Raw genomic sequence first — 16894 nt, 5'->3', positions numbered from 1 at the left:
CACTGTTTTTGCAGAATGGCTATACCATTTTCCGTTCCCCCCAGCAGTGTATGAGCAATCCGCTTTCTCTCCATCCTCATAAACATTTGATGTTGTCACCCTTTGATTTTAGCCATTGTGATAAGTGTGTAATCATACCTCCGTGGTTTTTTTTTTTAAGATTTTATTTATTTACTTCACAGACAGAGATCACAAGTAGGCAGAGAGGCAGGCAGAGAGAGGGGGAAGCAGGATCCCTGCTGAGCAGAGAGCCCGATGTGGGGCTCGATCCCAGGACCCTGAGATCATGACCTGAGCTGAAGGCAGAAGCTTTAACCACTGAGCCACCCAGGCGCCCCGCCTCTGTGTGATTTTAACATTCTTTTCCTTAATGGCTAATGTTGAACATCTTTTTTTTTTTTTTTTAAGATTTTATTTATCTGACAGAGATCACAAGTAGGCAGAGAGGTGGGGGCGGAGAAGCAGGCTCCCTGCTGAGCAGGGAGCCCGATGTGGGACTCGATCCCAGGACCCCGAGATCATGACCTGAGCTGAAGGCAGGCTTAGTATCTGAGCTACCCAGGCGCCCCAGTGTTGAACATCTTTTCATGTGCTAGTTGGCCATCTTAAATCCTCTTTAGTGAAATGGTTCCTTCTCATCTTTAATTATATTGTTTTTTAGCTTTTAATTTTTAGAATTCTTTCTCCTCTAGATACCAGTCCTTTACAGATAAGTGGTTTGAAAGTATTTTCTCCTGATTTATAGCTTGTCGTTTCATTCCTTTAGAGGATCTTTCACAGGGAAAAGTTTTTTTAATTTGATGATGTCCCATTTAACAATATTTTCTTTCATTGATTGTACATTTGGGGTCAAGTCTACGGGTTTTGTATAGCCCTACATACTGAAGATTTCCTTCTGTGTTTTTTCTAAAAGTTTTATAGCTTTACATTTTGCATTTAAGTGTATGATCCATTTTGAGTTAATTTTTGTAAGGTTTAGGTCAAAGTTTATGGTTTTGTCTGTGGACATCTAGTTATTCCAGCAGTACTTGTTGAGAGGCTGTTTATCATGTTTTGAGTGGCTGTCTCCTTGATATCAGTTAAATCTTGCCAGTAGTCTGTCTCAGACTTTACTGTAAGAGAACTTGCTTATCAACTAATGAAGCTTATCATTATCTAGAAAAAAAAAAAAATCTCTGTGTTCCCATTCACATAAGGAAGAGTACAAGGGAGAAAAGATCAAGGTTGAGCCAGGCGCCATGGGTTTTGAAACTAGCTGTGCTACTTACTTACTAAGTATCTTCAGTGACTTAAAAGAACTACAGATTTAGATCACAATTCTGTGTTGGACCCAGCTTAGTTGCGTGGTTGTTCTTTGTGTCAGAAGCTCTTTGGCTCAGGGCCGATTGTTGAGGGCTCTACGACCTCGGCTGGGATGATGGATCCTCTTTGTTCCACATGGTCTCCTATCCTCCAGCAGGCTAAGCATGACTTCTTCATATGTTGGTTTCAGGGTTCCGGAAAAGAGCATGCGTGGAAGCCACAAGGCCTCTTGAGGCCTAAGCTCAGAATTTATGCAGTGTTACTTCTGCTACATTTTATTAGTCAAAACAAGTCATAGAGCAGGTCCAGATTTAAGGGGTGGGAGAACAGATTCTGCCTGTTGATGGAAGAAGCTTCAAAGTATTGTGGCCATTTTTGCAATCTGGTAATGTTAGCAAGTTACTCAGCTTCTCTGGGCCTCAGTTTCCTCTTTATAAAGCGAGTGTAATAACACCAACTAACTTATGATAATACCTAACTCATGAGACTTAACTCATGAGAATTCAGTATGATGATAGCAATAGCAGACACTTTTTAAAATAATACTAGCTAATATTTATTGAGTGTTTATTTTGTGTCAGTTTTTGTTCATGCATCAATTCATTTTATCCCTTACAGCAACCTTATGAGATAGTTAAGGTAACAGCAAATAAGCGGAAGGATTTAGATTCCAATCCAGTCAGTCTAGTTCCAGAATCTATACCAGTCCTTTTCTATGTCCTCTGCCTCCATAAAAGGTGTGTGGATACCTAACATAGCTCTTAGTATATAGTAAGTATTCAGTATTTTTATTATTGTTACTATTGTTTATTCTCTTTAGTCTAATTCATAGAAAGAGGTACTTTCTGATCTTTTCGCTGGGTTTTTCAATTTTTGTATCCAGATTCCTCTGAATTCTGGAGCCCTGTGTTCACTGACTGTGATAAGCAGAAGAACAGAAAAGAAATAAGAAAGGCCAAGTGAAAAAGTGTAGACTTTTAAACAGTAAAGGAAATGGAAGGCCAGGAAGGGAGATAGAAATCCTGTCAGGGTCCTCTCTTGTTCAGGTGTGGAACACAGGCTCATTGATTGCTGAGCATAAGGACTCTGATGCTGAAAAGGTAACAGACTTCTCCTCCCTTGGAGTATGGTGCATGGCATTTTTGAAAAATATGGACAACCCTCTTCTCACACCCACCCCCAACACGGTGCACACACCTACCTCTCAGTATCCCCTTATACTAACCAGGAGGAGACGGCTTTTCTGTGAGACTAAAGGTTCACTAGAAGATGGGAAGAGATTGCCCTTCCAGAAGCCTTGGATTTTTCCTAACTAATCAAGGCCTTCTCAGTCCTCAATATAGACTCTAAAAAATACTCAACACTGTGGAACATAAAAAATGCCCCCAAGAAAGGTAGGCTCAATCTGGGAGTAATGTAGGTCCTCTGCACTGTTGAACTGGAAGCCCAAAAAGCCCTGTACCCCATAGAACTCTCCCTGGTGCTTGAATCCTCTGGATGTAACTGAGCCTTTACTTGCTCGAAACCTTATTCATAGTTGTTTCTTCTTGAACCTTGTCAGCTCTATCTGCTGTGACCCAGTTGCCTAAAGCCAGAATGACCCTTGACTGCCGGGCGCCCAGGTGTGCCAGTATCTTTGCTGATAAAGATTATGGATCAGGAGGCTCTTTCATGCTAACCCGGCCTGCTAGATTCTGATTGGTTTCTGCCATTTGGTCACCTGGACTGTCATATTTGCCACTACCTGTGTCCTTAAGTGCCCTCTTACACTGCTCCACCCATGCTTAGCACTCTCCAGGACAGGACAAGGCCTGCAGGGACAGGAAAGAAAAATGGCTATCAGGCCTAGTCCTGACAGCTATCAAAGGGATACCGATACTTGGGTGTAGCTCTGAGCTTTGCAAATAGCCATTAAAGCCCCAGGTCCAAACCCCACTCCTCTCTCTGCCAGGCCAATGAAGACAGAATTACGTATACAACTTTTAAGCTTAGACTTAGGTGTATTATTGCTTATGATAATAGCACTGAAGACTGAGCCACAGTACCTGTATTGATGACGAACTTAATGAAAGGGAACTCTCCACAGAACTTAGCCCCAACAACAGACCAGCCTGGTAGTCCCTGGGACTCCCACCAGCAGGAAGAGAAAACCCATCTGTGGGTGAGCAAGGGTGCCAGGACCCAGTTCCATCCTAGGTGATGGACTTAGCAGCTTTGTGCCAGGAACTGGACTGCAAGCCTGCTGTGAAAAAAAGACCTTGTCATCTTCTCGTATCTCCGCAAACCTAAAACATAAGCGCTTTTTAAAGTGGTCGTTTAAGAGATGGAAGAAAGGACTCTTTACTGCTTCATTAAAAATACTCATTCTAAGATTTGTGTGTGAAGGAAGCAGAGAGGGAGGAGAACACACACTGATCTTCTGGTCCATGAGCATAAGATTCTGCTCATTTTCTCTGGTTGTTACAGCATAGGGAAAATAAGAGAAACTACATTGTAGTTAGAAGAGTTAGTGGTTGGGGGTTAGAGGTAGTGGCTCTAGAGAAATCTGGGAAATCTGTCTGTAAATATAAATGGAGGTGATAATGGCTGATTGGAGTGTTGGAAGTACTCTGCAGTAGTACCATTGTAGAATAGTGGCTTGGAATGATTACTATAGTAATTCATGCAAATATTTATTAAGTGCCTGTAATGACACATAGAGACCTCTTACAGAGGAAGTACCTGAAGTTTAGTCCTGCTTAAGGACCTGTAGTACTTATCTTGACTTGCTTCTTACAATCAGGGAATCCCACCAAGAGAAAGTCTGTTTGTGGTGAGTGAGACCATCCATCAGCAAGGCCTCACCTGGCCCTCTGTCTGGACACTCATTCTTCTGTATCAATACAATTAGGTCAGGTGTGTATACTAGAAACTCCAAAATAATGGGTCAAACAGAATAGAAGTCTATTTCTCTCTCTTTTTTAAACAATATTTTATTTATTTGAGTGAGAGAGAGCATGAGAGAGAGAGTAAAAACGGGGGAGGTGCAGAGGCAGAGGGAGAGAAGCAAACTTCCCACCATCAGGGAGCCTGATGCGGGACTCGATCCTAGGATCATGATCCCAGGATCATGACCTGAGCCAAAGGCAGATGCTTGACCGACTGAGTCACCCAGGCGCCCTATTTCTCTCTTTCTCCTTTAAAGATTTTAATTTTTTTTTAAGATTTTATTTATTTATTTATTTGACAGAGACACAGTGAGATAGGGAACATAAAGCAGGAGGAGTGAAAGAGGGAGAAGAAGCAGGCTTCCTGCTGAGCAGGGAGCCCAGTGCGGGGCTTGATCCCAGGACCCTGGGATCGTGACCTGAGCCGAAGGCAGTCACTTAACAACTGAGCCACCCAGGCGACCCTAAAGATGTTTATTTTTAAATAATCTCTACACTCAACGTGGGGCTTAAACCCACGACCCTGAGTTCAGGAGTTGCATGCTCTACCCATGGAGCCAGCCAGGCACCCCTCTCTCTTTTGAAAGGAACCTGGGGTTTTCTAAGAAGGGAGACAGTCCAGGGCTTTCAGAATAGCTCTGTGAAATCATTGGGCATCCACATTCCTCCTTGTTTCTTACTTCAAAGTTCTTGATGTTTTGCTTGTAGTCTAAAATTATGTTTGAGTTCCTGCCTCATACTCATGTTCTAAGCAGTAGGATGGATGAAGGGAAGAAGGAAACACTTCTCTTTTGAACAAAATTCCTAGAAGTTCCATGTAACACTTTCACTGTATCTCACTAACCAGAATTTAAGTCACATGGCCATGTCTAGCTGCACAAAAAGTCTGGGAAATGTAGCCTTTGACTAGTGGCCGTGTGCCCTGCTCAAAGTAGAGAAGTCTCTTCATTTGTGAAGGGGCCAATGCGTAACTAGTAAGCAGCCAGCAGATCAAGTTGGACCCGTAAGGGTGGTGAAGGGATTCAGTGCCTGACATTGAGCTTCTACTGTTTTACTTTTGGCTTTATGTAAATAAATCTTCAGCTTTTTTTTTTTTTTTAAGATTTTATTTATTTATTTGACAGACAGAGATCACAAGTAGGCAGAGAGGCAGGCAGAGAGAGAGGAGGAAGCAGGCTCCCTGCTGAGCAGAGAGCCTGATGTGGGGCTCGATCCCAGGACCCTGGGATCATGACCCAAGCAGAAGGCAGAGACTTAACCCTCTGAGCCACCCTGGTGCCCCAAATCTTCAGCTTTTTAATCAAGACAATATTTACCTATATATGAGTGTGTGTGTGTGTGTGTGTGTGTGTGTGTGTGTGTGTGTGTATTTAATATTTGCTTCCTTAGAAATCCTGTATAGCATGCAAGAAAAAAGAATCAGGAAAGGATTGCTTAGAGGCAGATGTCCAAAAGGATTGAAAGTATCTGACTCCAACATTCCTTGTCCTTCAGAAAGCTATCCAGTTATCTTTAATCATTGTTACAGACATATGGAATCATGCTACCATGTCAGAGAGAAAATTTGTAGGTGGATCAGTTAATGCTTTTTACTACTCATACCAGTTACTTTGCCCTTTATTGTCTTTGCTAGTCAGGCTCACTCCATATTTATAGTGGTATGGTTTCTTTAAAAGCTCACTATTTTTTTTTTTTAAACAGTGTATTTTTATTCCTTAAATTTGGGAGACATAGATAAGAATAAGGAAGAAAATTGAAATCACTTGTAATTCCATCAAAAATAAAAACATTAACATTGTGACTTATTTTCATCTTTTTTCTGTGCACTTAGACACAGGAAACTAACATCATGAGCATTTTCTTACGTTATTAAAAATTAAGAAAAAGTTAATTAATTCTTCTTTTTTTGGATGTTTACTCTGCTTGTGATTTTTCCTGTTACAAATAACACGGATGCAGCCTTCAGATAAATCTTTTTGTTTCTGTCTTTAATTAGTTTCTTAGAATAAATTTCTGAACATAGAATTACTGGATCAAAAGACATGAACGTTTTTAAGACTTTTGGTGTATTTTGCCAACTCGTCTTCAGGAAAGATTATTTTGTTTAAACTCTTCACAGTGTTTGAGTGTATCTGGGACCTATATAATGGGTGTGAACTCCAGGCAATACTAGAATAAGAACATGCTGGGTATACTGGCTTTTGATTTAGTTGGTTTGACTCAGTTAAGCATGATAAGGCTATTTTTTGACTAAACTGATTAATATTGCATGTGTATGTTTTTAATGAGAACTTTTTATTATATATTAATCTTTTTTCTTGCATTTGACTTTGGGAGCTACAGATCGTGTCCAGCCTTCAGCCATCAGACATGTTCGTTCTTGGAGCAACATCCCCTTTATCACTGTACCCCTCAGTCGTACACATGGCAAGTCTTTTGCCCACCGCAGTGAGCTGAAGCACGCGAAGAGAATTGTGGTGAAGCTTGGAAGTGCTGTAGTAACCCGGGGGGATGAGTGCGGCCTTGCCTTGGGGCGCCTGGCATCTATTGTTGAGCAGGTAATTGCCAAGATGGAAGACTCTGGTGAATAAAAATAATACAGAGTTTTTTAAGCTATCAGTTCGGCCCTAATTTTATCCCTAACCCATCCTAACCATCAACTCAGGTTTATCAGCTCGTAAAAATAATTTGAGTACAATAAATGTAACCCCGTCTGAAAAACTCCCTTTCCAGTAAAGGTACCAGTGAACCCAGCATCCCAGGGCAAGCAAAGGGATGTCAAGGATTAAAGTTGATTTCATGCAGTTCATCCCTCAGGCTTCTTAGTGATAAGGAGCTGTATATGTCAATGATTCCTTTTTTTTTTTTTTTTTTTTTAAGATTTTATTTATTTATTTGAGATAACACAAGCAGGGGGAGTGCAGGCAGCCGGAGAGGGAGAAGCAGGCTTCCCACTGAGCAAGCAGCCCAATGTGGGGCTCGATCCCAGAGTCCTGGGATCATGACCTGAACCGAAGGCAGATGCTTAACCGGCTGAGCCACCCAACAAACCTCCCTTTGTTGATGATTCTTAATCCTGGACGCACATTAAAATTGTCTAAGGGGCCTAGAGATTCCTACGCTTCGCACTCAGTCTCTGGGGTGGGGCTCAAGCACCTAGATTTTTAAAGTTCCCCAGGTGACTGATAAGTACTCAGGGTTGAGTACCTAGATGGATGTTTATGAATATTGAGCTTTTTTTTTGTTCCTGTTTTGCTAAGCTTTTTCTTTTTTAATTAGGAAATAAGTATGAGCTATCATTACAAAGATTTTCTAAGTTTATATATTTGAAAGGCTTTGGCAGAATCCACAGAGAATACCCATATAAGACTTTCATTTAAAGGCAAAGGATTTTTTAAAAAGCGGGGACGGAATGCCTGGGTGGCTCAATTGTTAGGCGTCTGCCCTCGGTTCAGGTCATGGTCCCAGTGTCCTGGGATCGAGCCCGGTATCGGGCTCCCTGCTTGGTGGGAGGCCTGCTTCTCCCTCTCCCACTCTCCCTGCTTGTGTTCCCTCTTTCACTGTGTCTGTCTCTATCAGATAATAAATCAAATCTTAAAAAAAATAAAATAATAAAAATAAAGGCAAAGGATATGAGGCAGCAAGAGAGAGTACAGGCAGGCATTGGGGTCTGAGAGACATCTGTGCCCAAGTCCTCCAACATCTTTATTTGCACAGGGACCATAGTGTGTCTTCAGATTGAATTACTAAGAGATCCGTGCAGGGAATCTTACCTTTCAAAGGGTGCAAAGCAGAAGTTTCCGGTAGGGATTTTATACCCCACTGACTGCAAGCAAGCCAGGTTGACTGTAGACTATCAATAAATAAAGGGCAGGGGCGCCTGGGTGGCTCAGTGGGTTAAGCCGCTGCCTTCGACTCAGGTCATGATCTCAGGGTCCTGGGATCGAGCCCCACGTCGGGCTCTCTGCTCAGCAGGGAGCCTGCTTCCCTCTCTCTCTCTCTCTCTGCCTGCCTCTCTGTCTACTTGTGATCTCTCTCTGTCAAATAAATAAATTTTAAAAAATCTTTAAAAAAAAAATAAAGAAGGGTTGATGTGGGAGTTTCAGACGTCATAACTACATATCCTACTACCTATCTTTGCCAAAAGTAGGTATCAATAAACTTTTTTTTACAAAAGACCAAATAGTAAATATTTTAGGCTTCGTATGCCAGATGGTCTCTGTCTCAAATATTTGTCTCTACCATGTAGTACAAAATCAGCCATAGATAGTTCGTAAATGAATGGGGATAGCTATGTTCTAGTAAAACTTTATTTACAAAGCCAGGTGCAGGTGAAATTTCATTCTGCTGATACTCATGAAAGGGCCACGTTGTGAGAAACTTTCACTGACACGTAACTGCCTAATGGAATGATGTACTTTATTTCCCATTCTCCCTGGTAAGACCACCACTCCTGCTTTCAAGCTTACTTCCTCCCTGGCCCACCGGCATGTCATACTCGTTCCTGTCCTTGTCCCCAACCTGGAATCCACTCTTAGAGCCTCCTCTTCAGAAGGAACCCCTTGGTTGCACAACTCCAGGGGCACCATTCACACTGTGCACTTAGCAGCAGATGCAAATTCTCCCAGTCGTGGAGGCCCAGGCTGAGTCCCAGCTCTGTCCTAGGAGGCCTCAAGAAAAACTACACTCTGATTTGGCTTTCCCATCTTTGGACCTCTCAGTCACTGTCATTTGGCAAGCTGAAAAAATTGGAGCAGTGTTATAACTGATTGGATCTTTTATGTTAAGGAGTTACTGAAATGTCTTAGGTGACACTGGTTTTTAGATGTATGCATATATATTCTGTCTTTTAGCAATTACTGCTGAAATGTTTATAGACGAAATGGTGTGTCCAGAGCCTGGGATTTGTATTAAAATAATTGTGGGGTGGGGCGCCTGGGTGGCTCAGTGGATTAAAGCCTCTGCTTTTGGCTCGGGTCATGGTCCCAGGGTCCTGGGATCGAGCCCTACATCGGGCTCTCTGCTCAGCAGGGAGCCTGCTTCCCTCTCTCTCTGCCTGCCTCTCTGCCTACTTCTGATCTCTGTCTGTCAAATAAATAAAATCTTTAAAAATAAAAATAATTGTGGGGCTAGCTGTAAAGGCAATACCAGAGACTGGGAAATTGGCATGAGAAATAGTTGTTGAAGCTGGGTGATGGGTTCGTGGGGATTTATAAAACTGTTTGTACCACTTGGTTAAGTATGAAATTTTCTTTATTTTTTTCCTTTGTGTGTGTGTGTGTGTGTGTGTGTGTGTGTGTGTATCGAGCATTTGTTCCATTTTTAAAGTTATTTATTTATTCATTTTAAGTAATCTCTGTACCTAATATGGGACTTGAACTCACAATCCCAAGATCAAGAGTCTCATATTCCTCTGACTGAGCCAGCCAGGTGCCCCAAGTATGAAATTTTCTATGATAAAAAGTTGTTTTTCAAAGTCGTGATTCATCACAGATGTTGGTGAGTTCCTGAGCTGCTAGTGCTCAATCAGGAGGAATGGACATATTAGGACTATGGACTGTATTTGTAGCTTGAGTCTTTGGTTCTTTCACATCTGTCCAAAGTAGGGAACAAAGTGACCACAGCTCAACCTGGGCAGACAGAGCAGAACAGGGTCAACATCTGTCCTTGGTCTAGCCTAAGGTGACCCATAGGGATCAACATACCTCAGAAAGAGCCTCAATCTTACACATCATGCCTTAGAACCTAAGATGCCATCTGCTAAGTTTACATTGCAGTTCTTAGCTCCAGACTTCTTTTTCTGGAACAACTAGGCCTTCTGCACTATAGATTCCCACAGGTACCATCAAGTGCTGTGCATGTCAAAGGTGCCTGCATACCAGAATCCCCTCATTCAAAATTTCTGATCTCTGTCTGCCATCCACTTAGCAAATTTGAGATAGCATGTAGGAATCTGTATTTTTACCAAACAACTTGGGTGATTCTTCCAGAGCCAGCCCAGTGCTGGTCTGTAAACCAACATTTGGGATCCACTCAGTCATCTACCCTACCTGAGTCTCTTCTGAGAGAAGAAAGAGATGATACAGTAATAACTTGTAACTTTTCCTCCCTCAATGTTAGGTGTCTGTGCTCCAGAATCAAGGCCGAGAAATGATGCTGGTGACCAGTGGAGCGGTAGCCTTTGGCAAGCAACGCTTGCGCCATGAGATCCTTCTGTCTCAGAGTGTCCGACAGGCTCTGCACTCGGGGCAGAACCAGCTGAAAGAGATGGTGAGTGCTACCTCCCCAGCCCCTGTAATGGGTCTATAGACCTCCTTGCCTCACTCCCAACCACACCGTATCTATTTGTGTGTTATAGGCAATTCCAGTCTTAGAAGCACGAGCCTGCGCAGCTGCCGGTCAGAGTGGACTGATGGCCTTGTATGAGGCCATGTTTACCCAGTACAGCATCTGTGCTGCCCAGGTGAGAGGCTCACCATTGCAGAGAGGTGTGGGATCTTTGAGGGTGATTCCTGTGAAGCAAAGAGGTGATGAGCAAGGTTCTAGAGCTAGACTGCTTTAACTTCACACTTGCTAGTTGGGAAATGCAGAGAGACTGTTAGGTGTAACCTTTTTGTGCCTTAGTCTCCTCATCTGAAAAAAGAAGATAACATCAGTGCCTACTTAAGTGGGTTTTTGGAAGAAGTCAATGAGAAAATATATGAAAGGCATTTAATGTAGTGTCATTCCCAGTAATTATTAGCACTCGGTACTATACTAGTAACTGTTATAGCTACTACTTTATGTGTTTATATTTTTGATGACAGGAAAATTAGGCATCTTTTATTTCATTGGCTTCTTTGGCTTCGGGCAGCTTGCTTCTCTTTGTACTGGGTTATCTTATTTTTTTTCCCTAGAGATTTTATTTATTTGACAGAGAGAGACACAGCGAGAGAGGGAACACAAGCAGGGGGAGTGGGAGAGGGAGAAGCAGGCTTCCTGCTGAACAGGGAGCCCAGATCGAGCAGGGCTTCATCCCAGGACCCTGGGATCATGACTTGAGCCGAAAGCAGATGCTTAATTATTGAGCCACCCAGGTACCCCTCTTTATACCTGGTTGCCTTGTATAATAAATTTCTATCAAGCATTGATAAGAAAGAAGAATGCATATGGTTGGTTTTCATTCATTAGCAAATATTTATTGAGCACTTAATGGTATACCAAGAGGTATGTTAGGCATTGGGGATACTGTGGTAAAGAAATAAACTATGGTTCCCGTCCTTATGAAACTTGTACATTTTTAGAGGTTGCACTTGAAATGTTCTAGAACCTTCTTTCCACATTGTTTTTTGCCTAAATTTCCAGAATTATTTTTTCAGTTATATCTTTGATCATCAGTGACACTATACACTAGAAACATGTAAATATCACAAAACAAGTTAACAATCATTTCACAAAATAGTTGGAAAAAATTGAACTCCCCAAGTTAACAGTCTTCCAACTCCTTTGCTGTCCCTGATCCCACCATTTACATAGGTGTTATTTTACATATTTGATGTTGTTATGTATACATCCTTTCAGATTTTGGTCTTTCATTTCCTACTGCTGTTTCTATTTCTTCATAATTCTCACAGTGTTATCAGCAGTTACGTTGTGGTATTGTTCCAGAGTGTTCTTGAGTAAGTGAGCTGAAGCAGAAAGTCATGGATTTGTCCACTTGTTGTCTGTAGCTGGGTACCCCACTCTTTCAGATTTTTTTTTGTGTTAGCATCAATATAATAGAAATCTTAATTTCTGTCAGCCACTATTATCAGCTTTCTTCTTTTCCACAATCCAATGGCAATTTTGTCTTTAATTTTTTAAAAAATGTCTGGAGCCAGGTGAGGAAACTTAGGTCCAGTAACTGCTTTTGTTTTGTTTTTTCCCCAGATATGATGCTTTGGGGTTTTTTGTTTTTTTTTTTTTGGTTGGTTGGTTTTAATGAAAGTAGCATTAAAAGTCACTGCACATCCGCCATGGCTTCCATTAATATTGACGTGAAAGAGCTCTGTCCCCTACGGTTTCCAACAAACATCCATCCTTGAGACCATCTCACACGTTTGCCTTCCCTTGGATCTTATCTGTAAGAAATCTCTGCCATTTGTACCTTCTGTGGTTTCTTGTTGTCTTTAGTAGTCCTGTTTTAAAGACCATTATCAGGGGTGCCTTTGTGCTCAGCCGGTTGAGCATCTGACCATTTTGGCTTAGGTCATGATCTTGGGGTTGTGGGATTGAGCCCTATGTTGGGTTCCACACTCACTCTCCAGAGTCTGCTTGGGATTATCTCCTTTCTTCCCTCCCCCCCCCCCCCCCCCCCCCCCGTTGCAAGCCTGCACATGCTTTCTTTCTTGCTCTTCTCTAAAAATAAATTAATAAAACCTTAAAATTAAAGACCATTATCAGTGGCTTTTGGAAAACGCCACCAAGTTGTTTGTCAGGTTAAAGACTTAAATAGAGCAGCTTGTTTTCTCTTCATAAAAATGAAATTGATTTGCATCCTAACAGACTGCCCAATTCCATGCACATACTTTTCTCTCTTAGGGCTCTTGTCTTCTACTCCTTCTTTGTTAAACTGTTTGAACAACAGGTATATTCACTGGACCTTTATACCTCCTGCTTGCCTATCCTACACATATGTTTATTTTATCATTTGACCTTTCACTCCTATGGCTAGAATCTATAGACTTGCCTTTGATCAGGTCCTGTTTCCTATAGGATTGACTTTCCTAATAAAAAAGAGTTCGTGATCTGTCCTTAAAAAAATGTGCCCCATTCCACCTTCCCCAAACTATCAACAGTTTTATTCTCTATCTCGGCAGCTCATACAGGGCCTGACATTCCTCAAGTATTGAATAAGTCTTTTACCAAATGAGTGAGTAGATTATTTCCCTTGTTTGTGTAACCATGTTGTCTTCCTTACCTACATTTTTTTATCATTAAATCTGCATTACCATCTTCTCAGTTACATAACCAGACCCTCAGGGCTTCACTATGCCTACTTTTACTGTTTGGGTACCTTCTTTCTTGACCATCTGCCTGCTGCCTTTCCTACTTCAGCCTGTCCCACATTGCAAGAACCTTCTTCCTTAAACATTAGAGGGATTTAATTGAAACATTTATTTATGAGCTTCAGGGCTTATTACCATTAGTTTCTTGCTATCCTCAGTTACCTTCTCCTGCTAGCCATTGCCCAATACTCTGTTGTAAACAAGGAAGTGGAGCTATCTGCCCACTCCCACACCCAGCTCTTCCCCAGACCTTTGAGTAGCTTATGCTCATCGCCTTCCCTGAGCTAAGTTAAGTCTAGGTCTTCTTTTCAGTTTCTGACTGAAGACTTGAATTCATAAGCCTCTCAGACCAGTCGCACAGGCTCAGACCCCGTCTTTGCTAACCTCAGCCATGGTTGGTGGCAGAGCAGGGGAGGCAGCACAGCCCTCCTCCATTTTGTCTCCTACACTTCTCTGGCCAGGGCAGACGGTTCTTGGCTCACTCACCTAATGTTTCAGTGCCTACTGTGGCCAGCCCCTGAATCTGATGCTAGGATGGATATTTTAGAAATTAATGGATGGCCATCACTTCCTCCAAAGTGTATCTCTCTAAAGTTCATACATTAATTTTCTTAATGCTGTAAATAGAAGAGATTTAGTAGCTCTTTGAGAATTAAAGTACTTTCTTTCTTTTTTTTTTTTTTAAAGATTTTATTTATTTATTTGACAGAGATCACAAGTAGGCAGAGAGGCAGGCAGAGAAAGGAGGGGAAGCAGGCTCCCCGCTGAGCAGAGAGCCTGATGCGGGGCTCGATCCCAGGACCCTGGGATCATGACCCGAGCCGAAGGCAGAGGCTTTAACCCACTGAGCCACCCAGGCGCCCCGAGAATTAAAGCACTTTCTACAAGAAGTCTTGAGCATCCTTAAATATTCCAAGTGATTGATTTTTTTCCCATCTTTGAAAGAATTAGATCAGTATCCACAGATATATGTTCCATTCCCATCTGTATGGGATCCAGAAACCTAGAGTTTAACTCCCCACCTCTTAGCATCTTTTGTATGTTGTTGCTAGGATGTTCATAATTTCTCTCCCTTCTGCGTTTCCGATCCATTTAATAACTTTTAGATTTTGGTGACCAACTTGGATTTCCATGATGAACAGAAGCGCCGGAACCTTAATGGGACACTTCATGAGCTCCTCCGAATGAACATTGTCCCTATTGTCAACACGAATGATGCTGTTGTACCCCCAGCTGAGCCCAATAGTGATCTCCAGGGGGTAAATGTGGGTAAAGTATTCCTAAGGGTTGAGCATGCTGGACTCTAATGCTGTGCTGTGCTGCATGTACTAACACCGGAAGTTTGGCCTAAACAAGGTGGGGAAATTGGGACAGAAGCTGGCCTCATGGAGCAGTGGCTGCATACACTCTTCTGAAGTCGGGGAGGGTCTCATTCAACAGGGTGAGGTGCTGTTGTGGTTTCAGATGGTGCTATGAGCATGGCTTGTGTGTGTCAATGGAGAGAAGGGTGCATGTTTAGAAATGGGGGGACAGGGCAGTATGCACAGTGTTTTGAGACAGAAGGGGCCTATAAGAGCTGTCATCCACACACTCAGTCATTGATCTTGCCTGCCAGAACCTAGCAGAGTGCTTCTGTGAACATCTTCTTGAGCTGCATAGTTCACTCACTTTTAACTTTTTACCTGCATTCCAGGTTATTAGTGTTAAAGATAATGATAGCCTGGCTGCGCGTCTGGCCGTGGAAATGAAAACTGACCTCCTGATCGTTCTTTCAGATGTAGAAGGTACAAAGCGATGCCCTTTCCTTTAATCCAACCTTTGTTTTAAATACTAAATGGCGGAGCACGTGAATTCCTCTCTTTGAGTTCTTTTGATTTTTTTTTCCTTACCCTATGGACCATTTTTTTCTGAGCCATATGGTCTAACAAAGGGATTTTATGGCTCAAAAGAAGGTGAGGGAGGCGCCTGTGTGGCTCAGTGGGTTAAATAAAGCCTCTGCCTTCGGCTCAGGTCATGATCCCAGGGTCCTGGGATCAAGCCCCGCATCAGGCTCTCTGTTCACCAGGGAGCCTGCTTACTCCTCTCTCTCTGCCTGCCTCTCTGCCTACTTGTGATCTTTGTCAAATAAATAAATAAAATCTTAAAAAAAAAAAAAAAAAAAAAGGTGAGGGAATCTGGGAGATGGAGTTTGAATGCTGAAATATTGTCATTTCCAGGCATTTCAGGTTTGCTTTTTAGAACAGCTTTATACAGATATGATTCATATACCATACAGCTCAGCTATTCAAGATTTACTATTCAGTTCATTGATTTTTGGTATATTCATACAGTTGCTCAACCCTGACAACAATTTTAGAACATTTTTATCACCCCAATAGGAAACCCTGTACCTATTTGCCATCACTGTCCACTGCAGGCAACCTCTCATCTATTTTCTGTCTCTATAGATTTTCCTGTTCTGGACATTCTGTAGAAGTGGAATCATGCAATGTGATCCTTCATTACTAGTTTCTTTCATTTAGCATAATGTTTTCAGGGCTCATCGATGGACATCATGGCATCTGTCAGTACTTTTTTTTTATTGCCAACTACTACTCCATTGTGCACGTGTACCACATTGTGTTTATGTGTTCGTCAGGGATAGACTTATGCCACTCTGAACATCCATGTCCAGATTTTTGTGCGGACATGTTTTTTGTTTTACCTAGGTGTAGAATTGCGAGATCCTTTGTAATTTCACGTATGTTTAGCCTTTTGAAGAAGTGCCAGACTGGTTTCCAGAGCAGCTGCATCATTTTATAGCCCTGTCAGCCCTGAATGAGGGTTTTAGTTTCTTCACATCCTTACCAGCACTTACCTCTTAAAATCTGCCTTTTCGCTGATAGGTGTGAAGTGCTATTTCACTGTGGTTTGATCACTTCCAGTTTTTAATGTAAATCATGAGACAGGTGATATTAAATTGGAGCCACTGCAGAAGTCCTGCCTATGTGGCCACCATGGTCTTATATGTTAATCTATTCTACCCTGCTTTCCCTTTCCTCAGAGGGGTCCCTCTTCATTCCAGTTTGACTCTCCATTCACTCTTCTCACTCTCGTAAGCTGTTCCCAGTTTACATTTTGACCCATAAGGAATATGGTAGCTGTGTCTAAAACAGGCCAAACCTAACAGGATCCCAAAGGACCCTCATTACATTCCCAGGAGATCACAAAAACCTATTTGGTTCCCAGCCCAGACCCAAGGCAGGGTACTTTGGCAGGAGTTGTTTTCCATTTACACTCCATGGGTGTAAGATTAAGAGCAGGGAGCTGCCTCATGGAGGTAGGGGCAGATATAGATGGATTGATCTGTCTTCTGCCCTTGTGGGAAGTCTGATATATCATACCTATATGTCAGTTTCTTTACCTGTAAGAAGTCTTGGTGCCATTTTTATCCACTGTAAATTTGAAATCTCAGGACAGGAATAGCTAGGTTGGGATAAGAGTGAGCCACTCTAGAGAAGAAGGGTTTTCAGTTAATCTGCAGATTTTTATTAAATTTCTACTATGCACAAATACCATGCTAGGTACTTTATAAATGTCAATTTTTTTGAATCCTTATAGCAGTCTTGCAAAGTAGATAGGTTAGCTCTGCTATTGAGG

The 16894-nt window shown here is 42.1% G+C and overlaps 1 protein-coding gene across 7 annotated transcripts in view; it reads left to right on the top strand.

Moving 5' to 3' along the window:
• Positions 1-16894, top strand: part of ALDH18A1 (aldehyde dehydrogenase 18 family member A1) — a 39675-nt gene that overhangs the window by 4942 nt on the left and 17839 nt on the right. For 2 of the 7 annotated variants that reach the window (XM_047702573.1, XM_047702570.1), the window contains exons 3-7: positions 6573-6787; positions 10350-10499; positions 10588-10692; positions 14362-14520; positions 14949-15039. In XM_047702573.1, coding sequence (XP_047558529.1) covers positions 6573-6787; positions 10350-10499; positions 10588-10692; positions 14362-14520; positions 14949-15039 — 720 coding nt within the window. Of the gene's footprint in view, positions 1-6563; positions 6788-10349; positions 10500-10587; positions 10693-14361; positions 14521-14948; positions 15040-16894 lie in introns of all 7 variants that reach the window. The other 5 variants (XM_047702572.1, XM_047702569.1, XM_047702571.1 and 2 more) reach the window with 3 other exon arrangements.

This window comes from Lutra lutra, chromosome 14 (assembly GCF_902655055.1).
Source record: "Lutra lutra chromosome 14, mLutLut1.2, whole genome shotgun sequence".
Lineage (NCBI taxonomy): Eukaryota > Metazoa > Chordata > Mammalia > Carnivora > Mustelidae > Lutra > Lutra lutra.
Note: the sequence above shows the minus strand (reverse complement) of the source record. Positions and strands in the feature narration are given on the sequence as shown.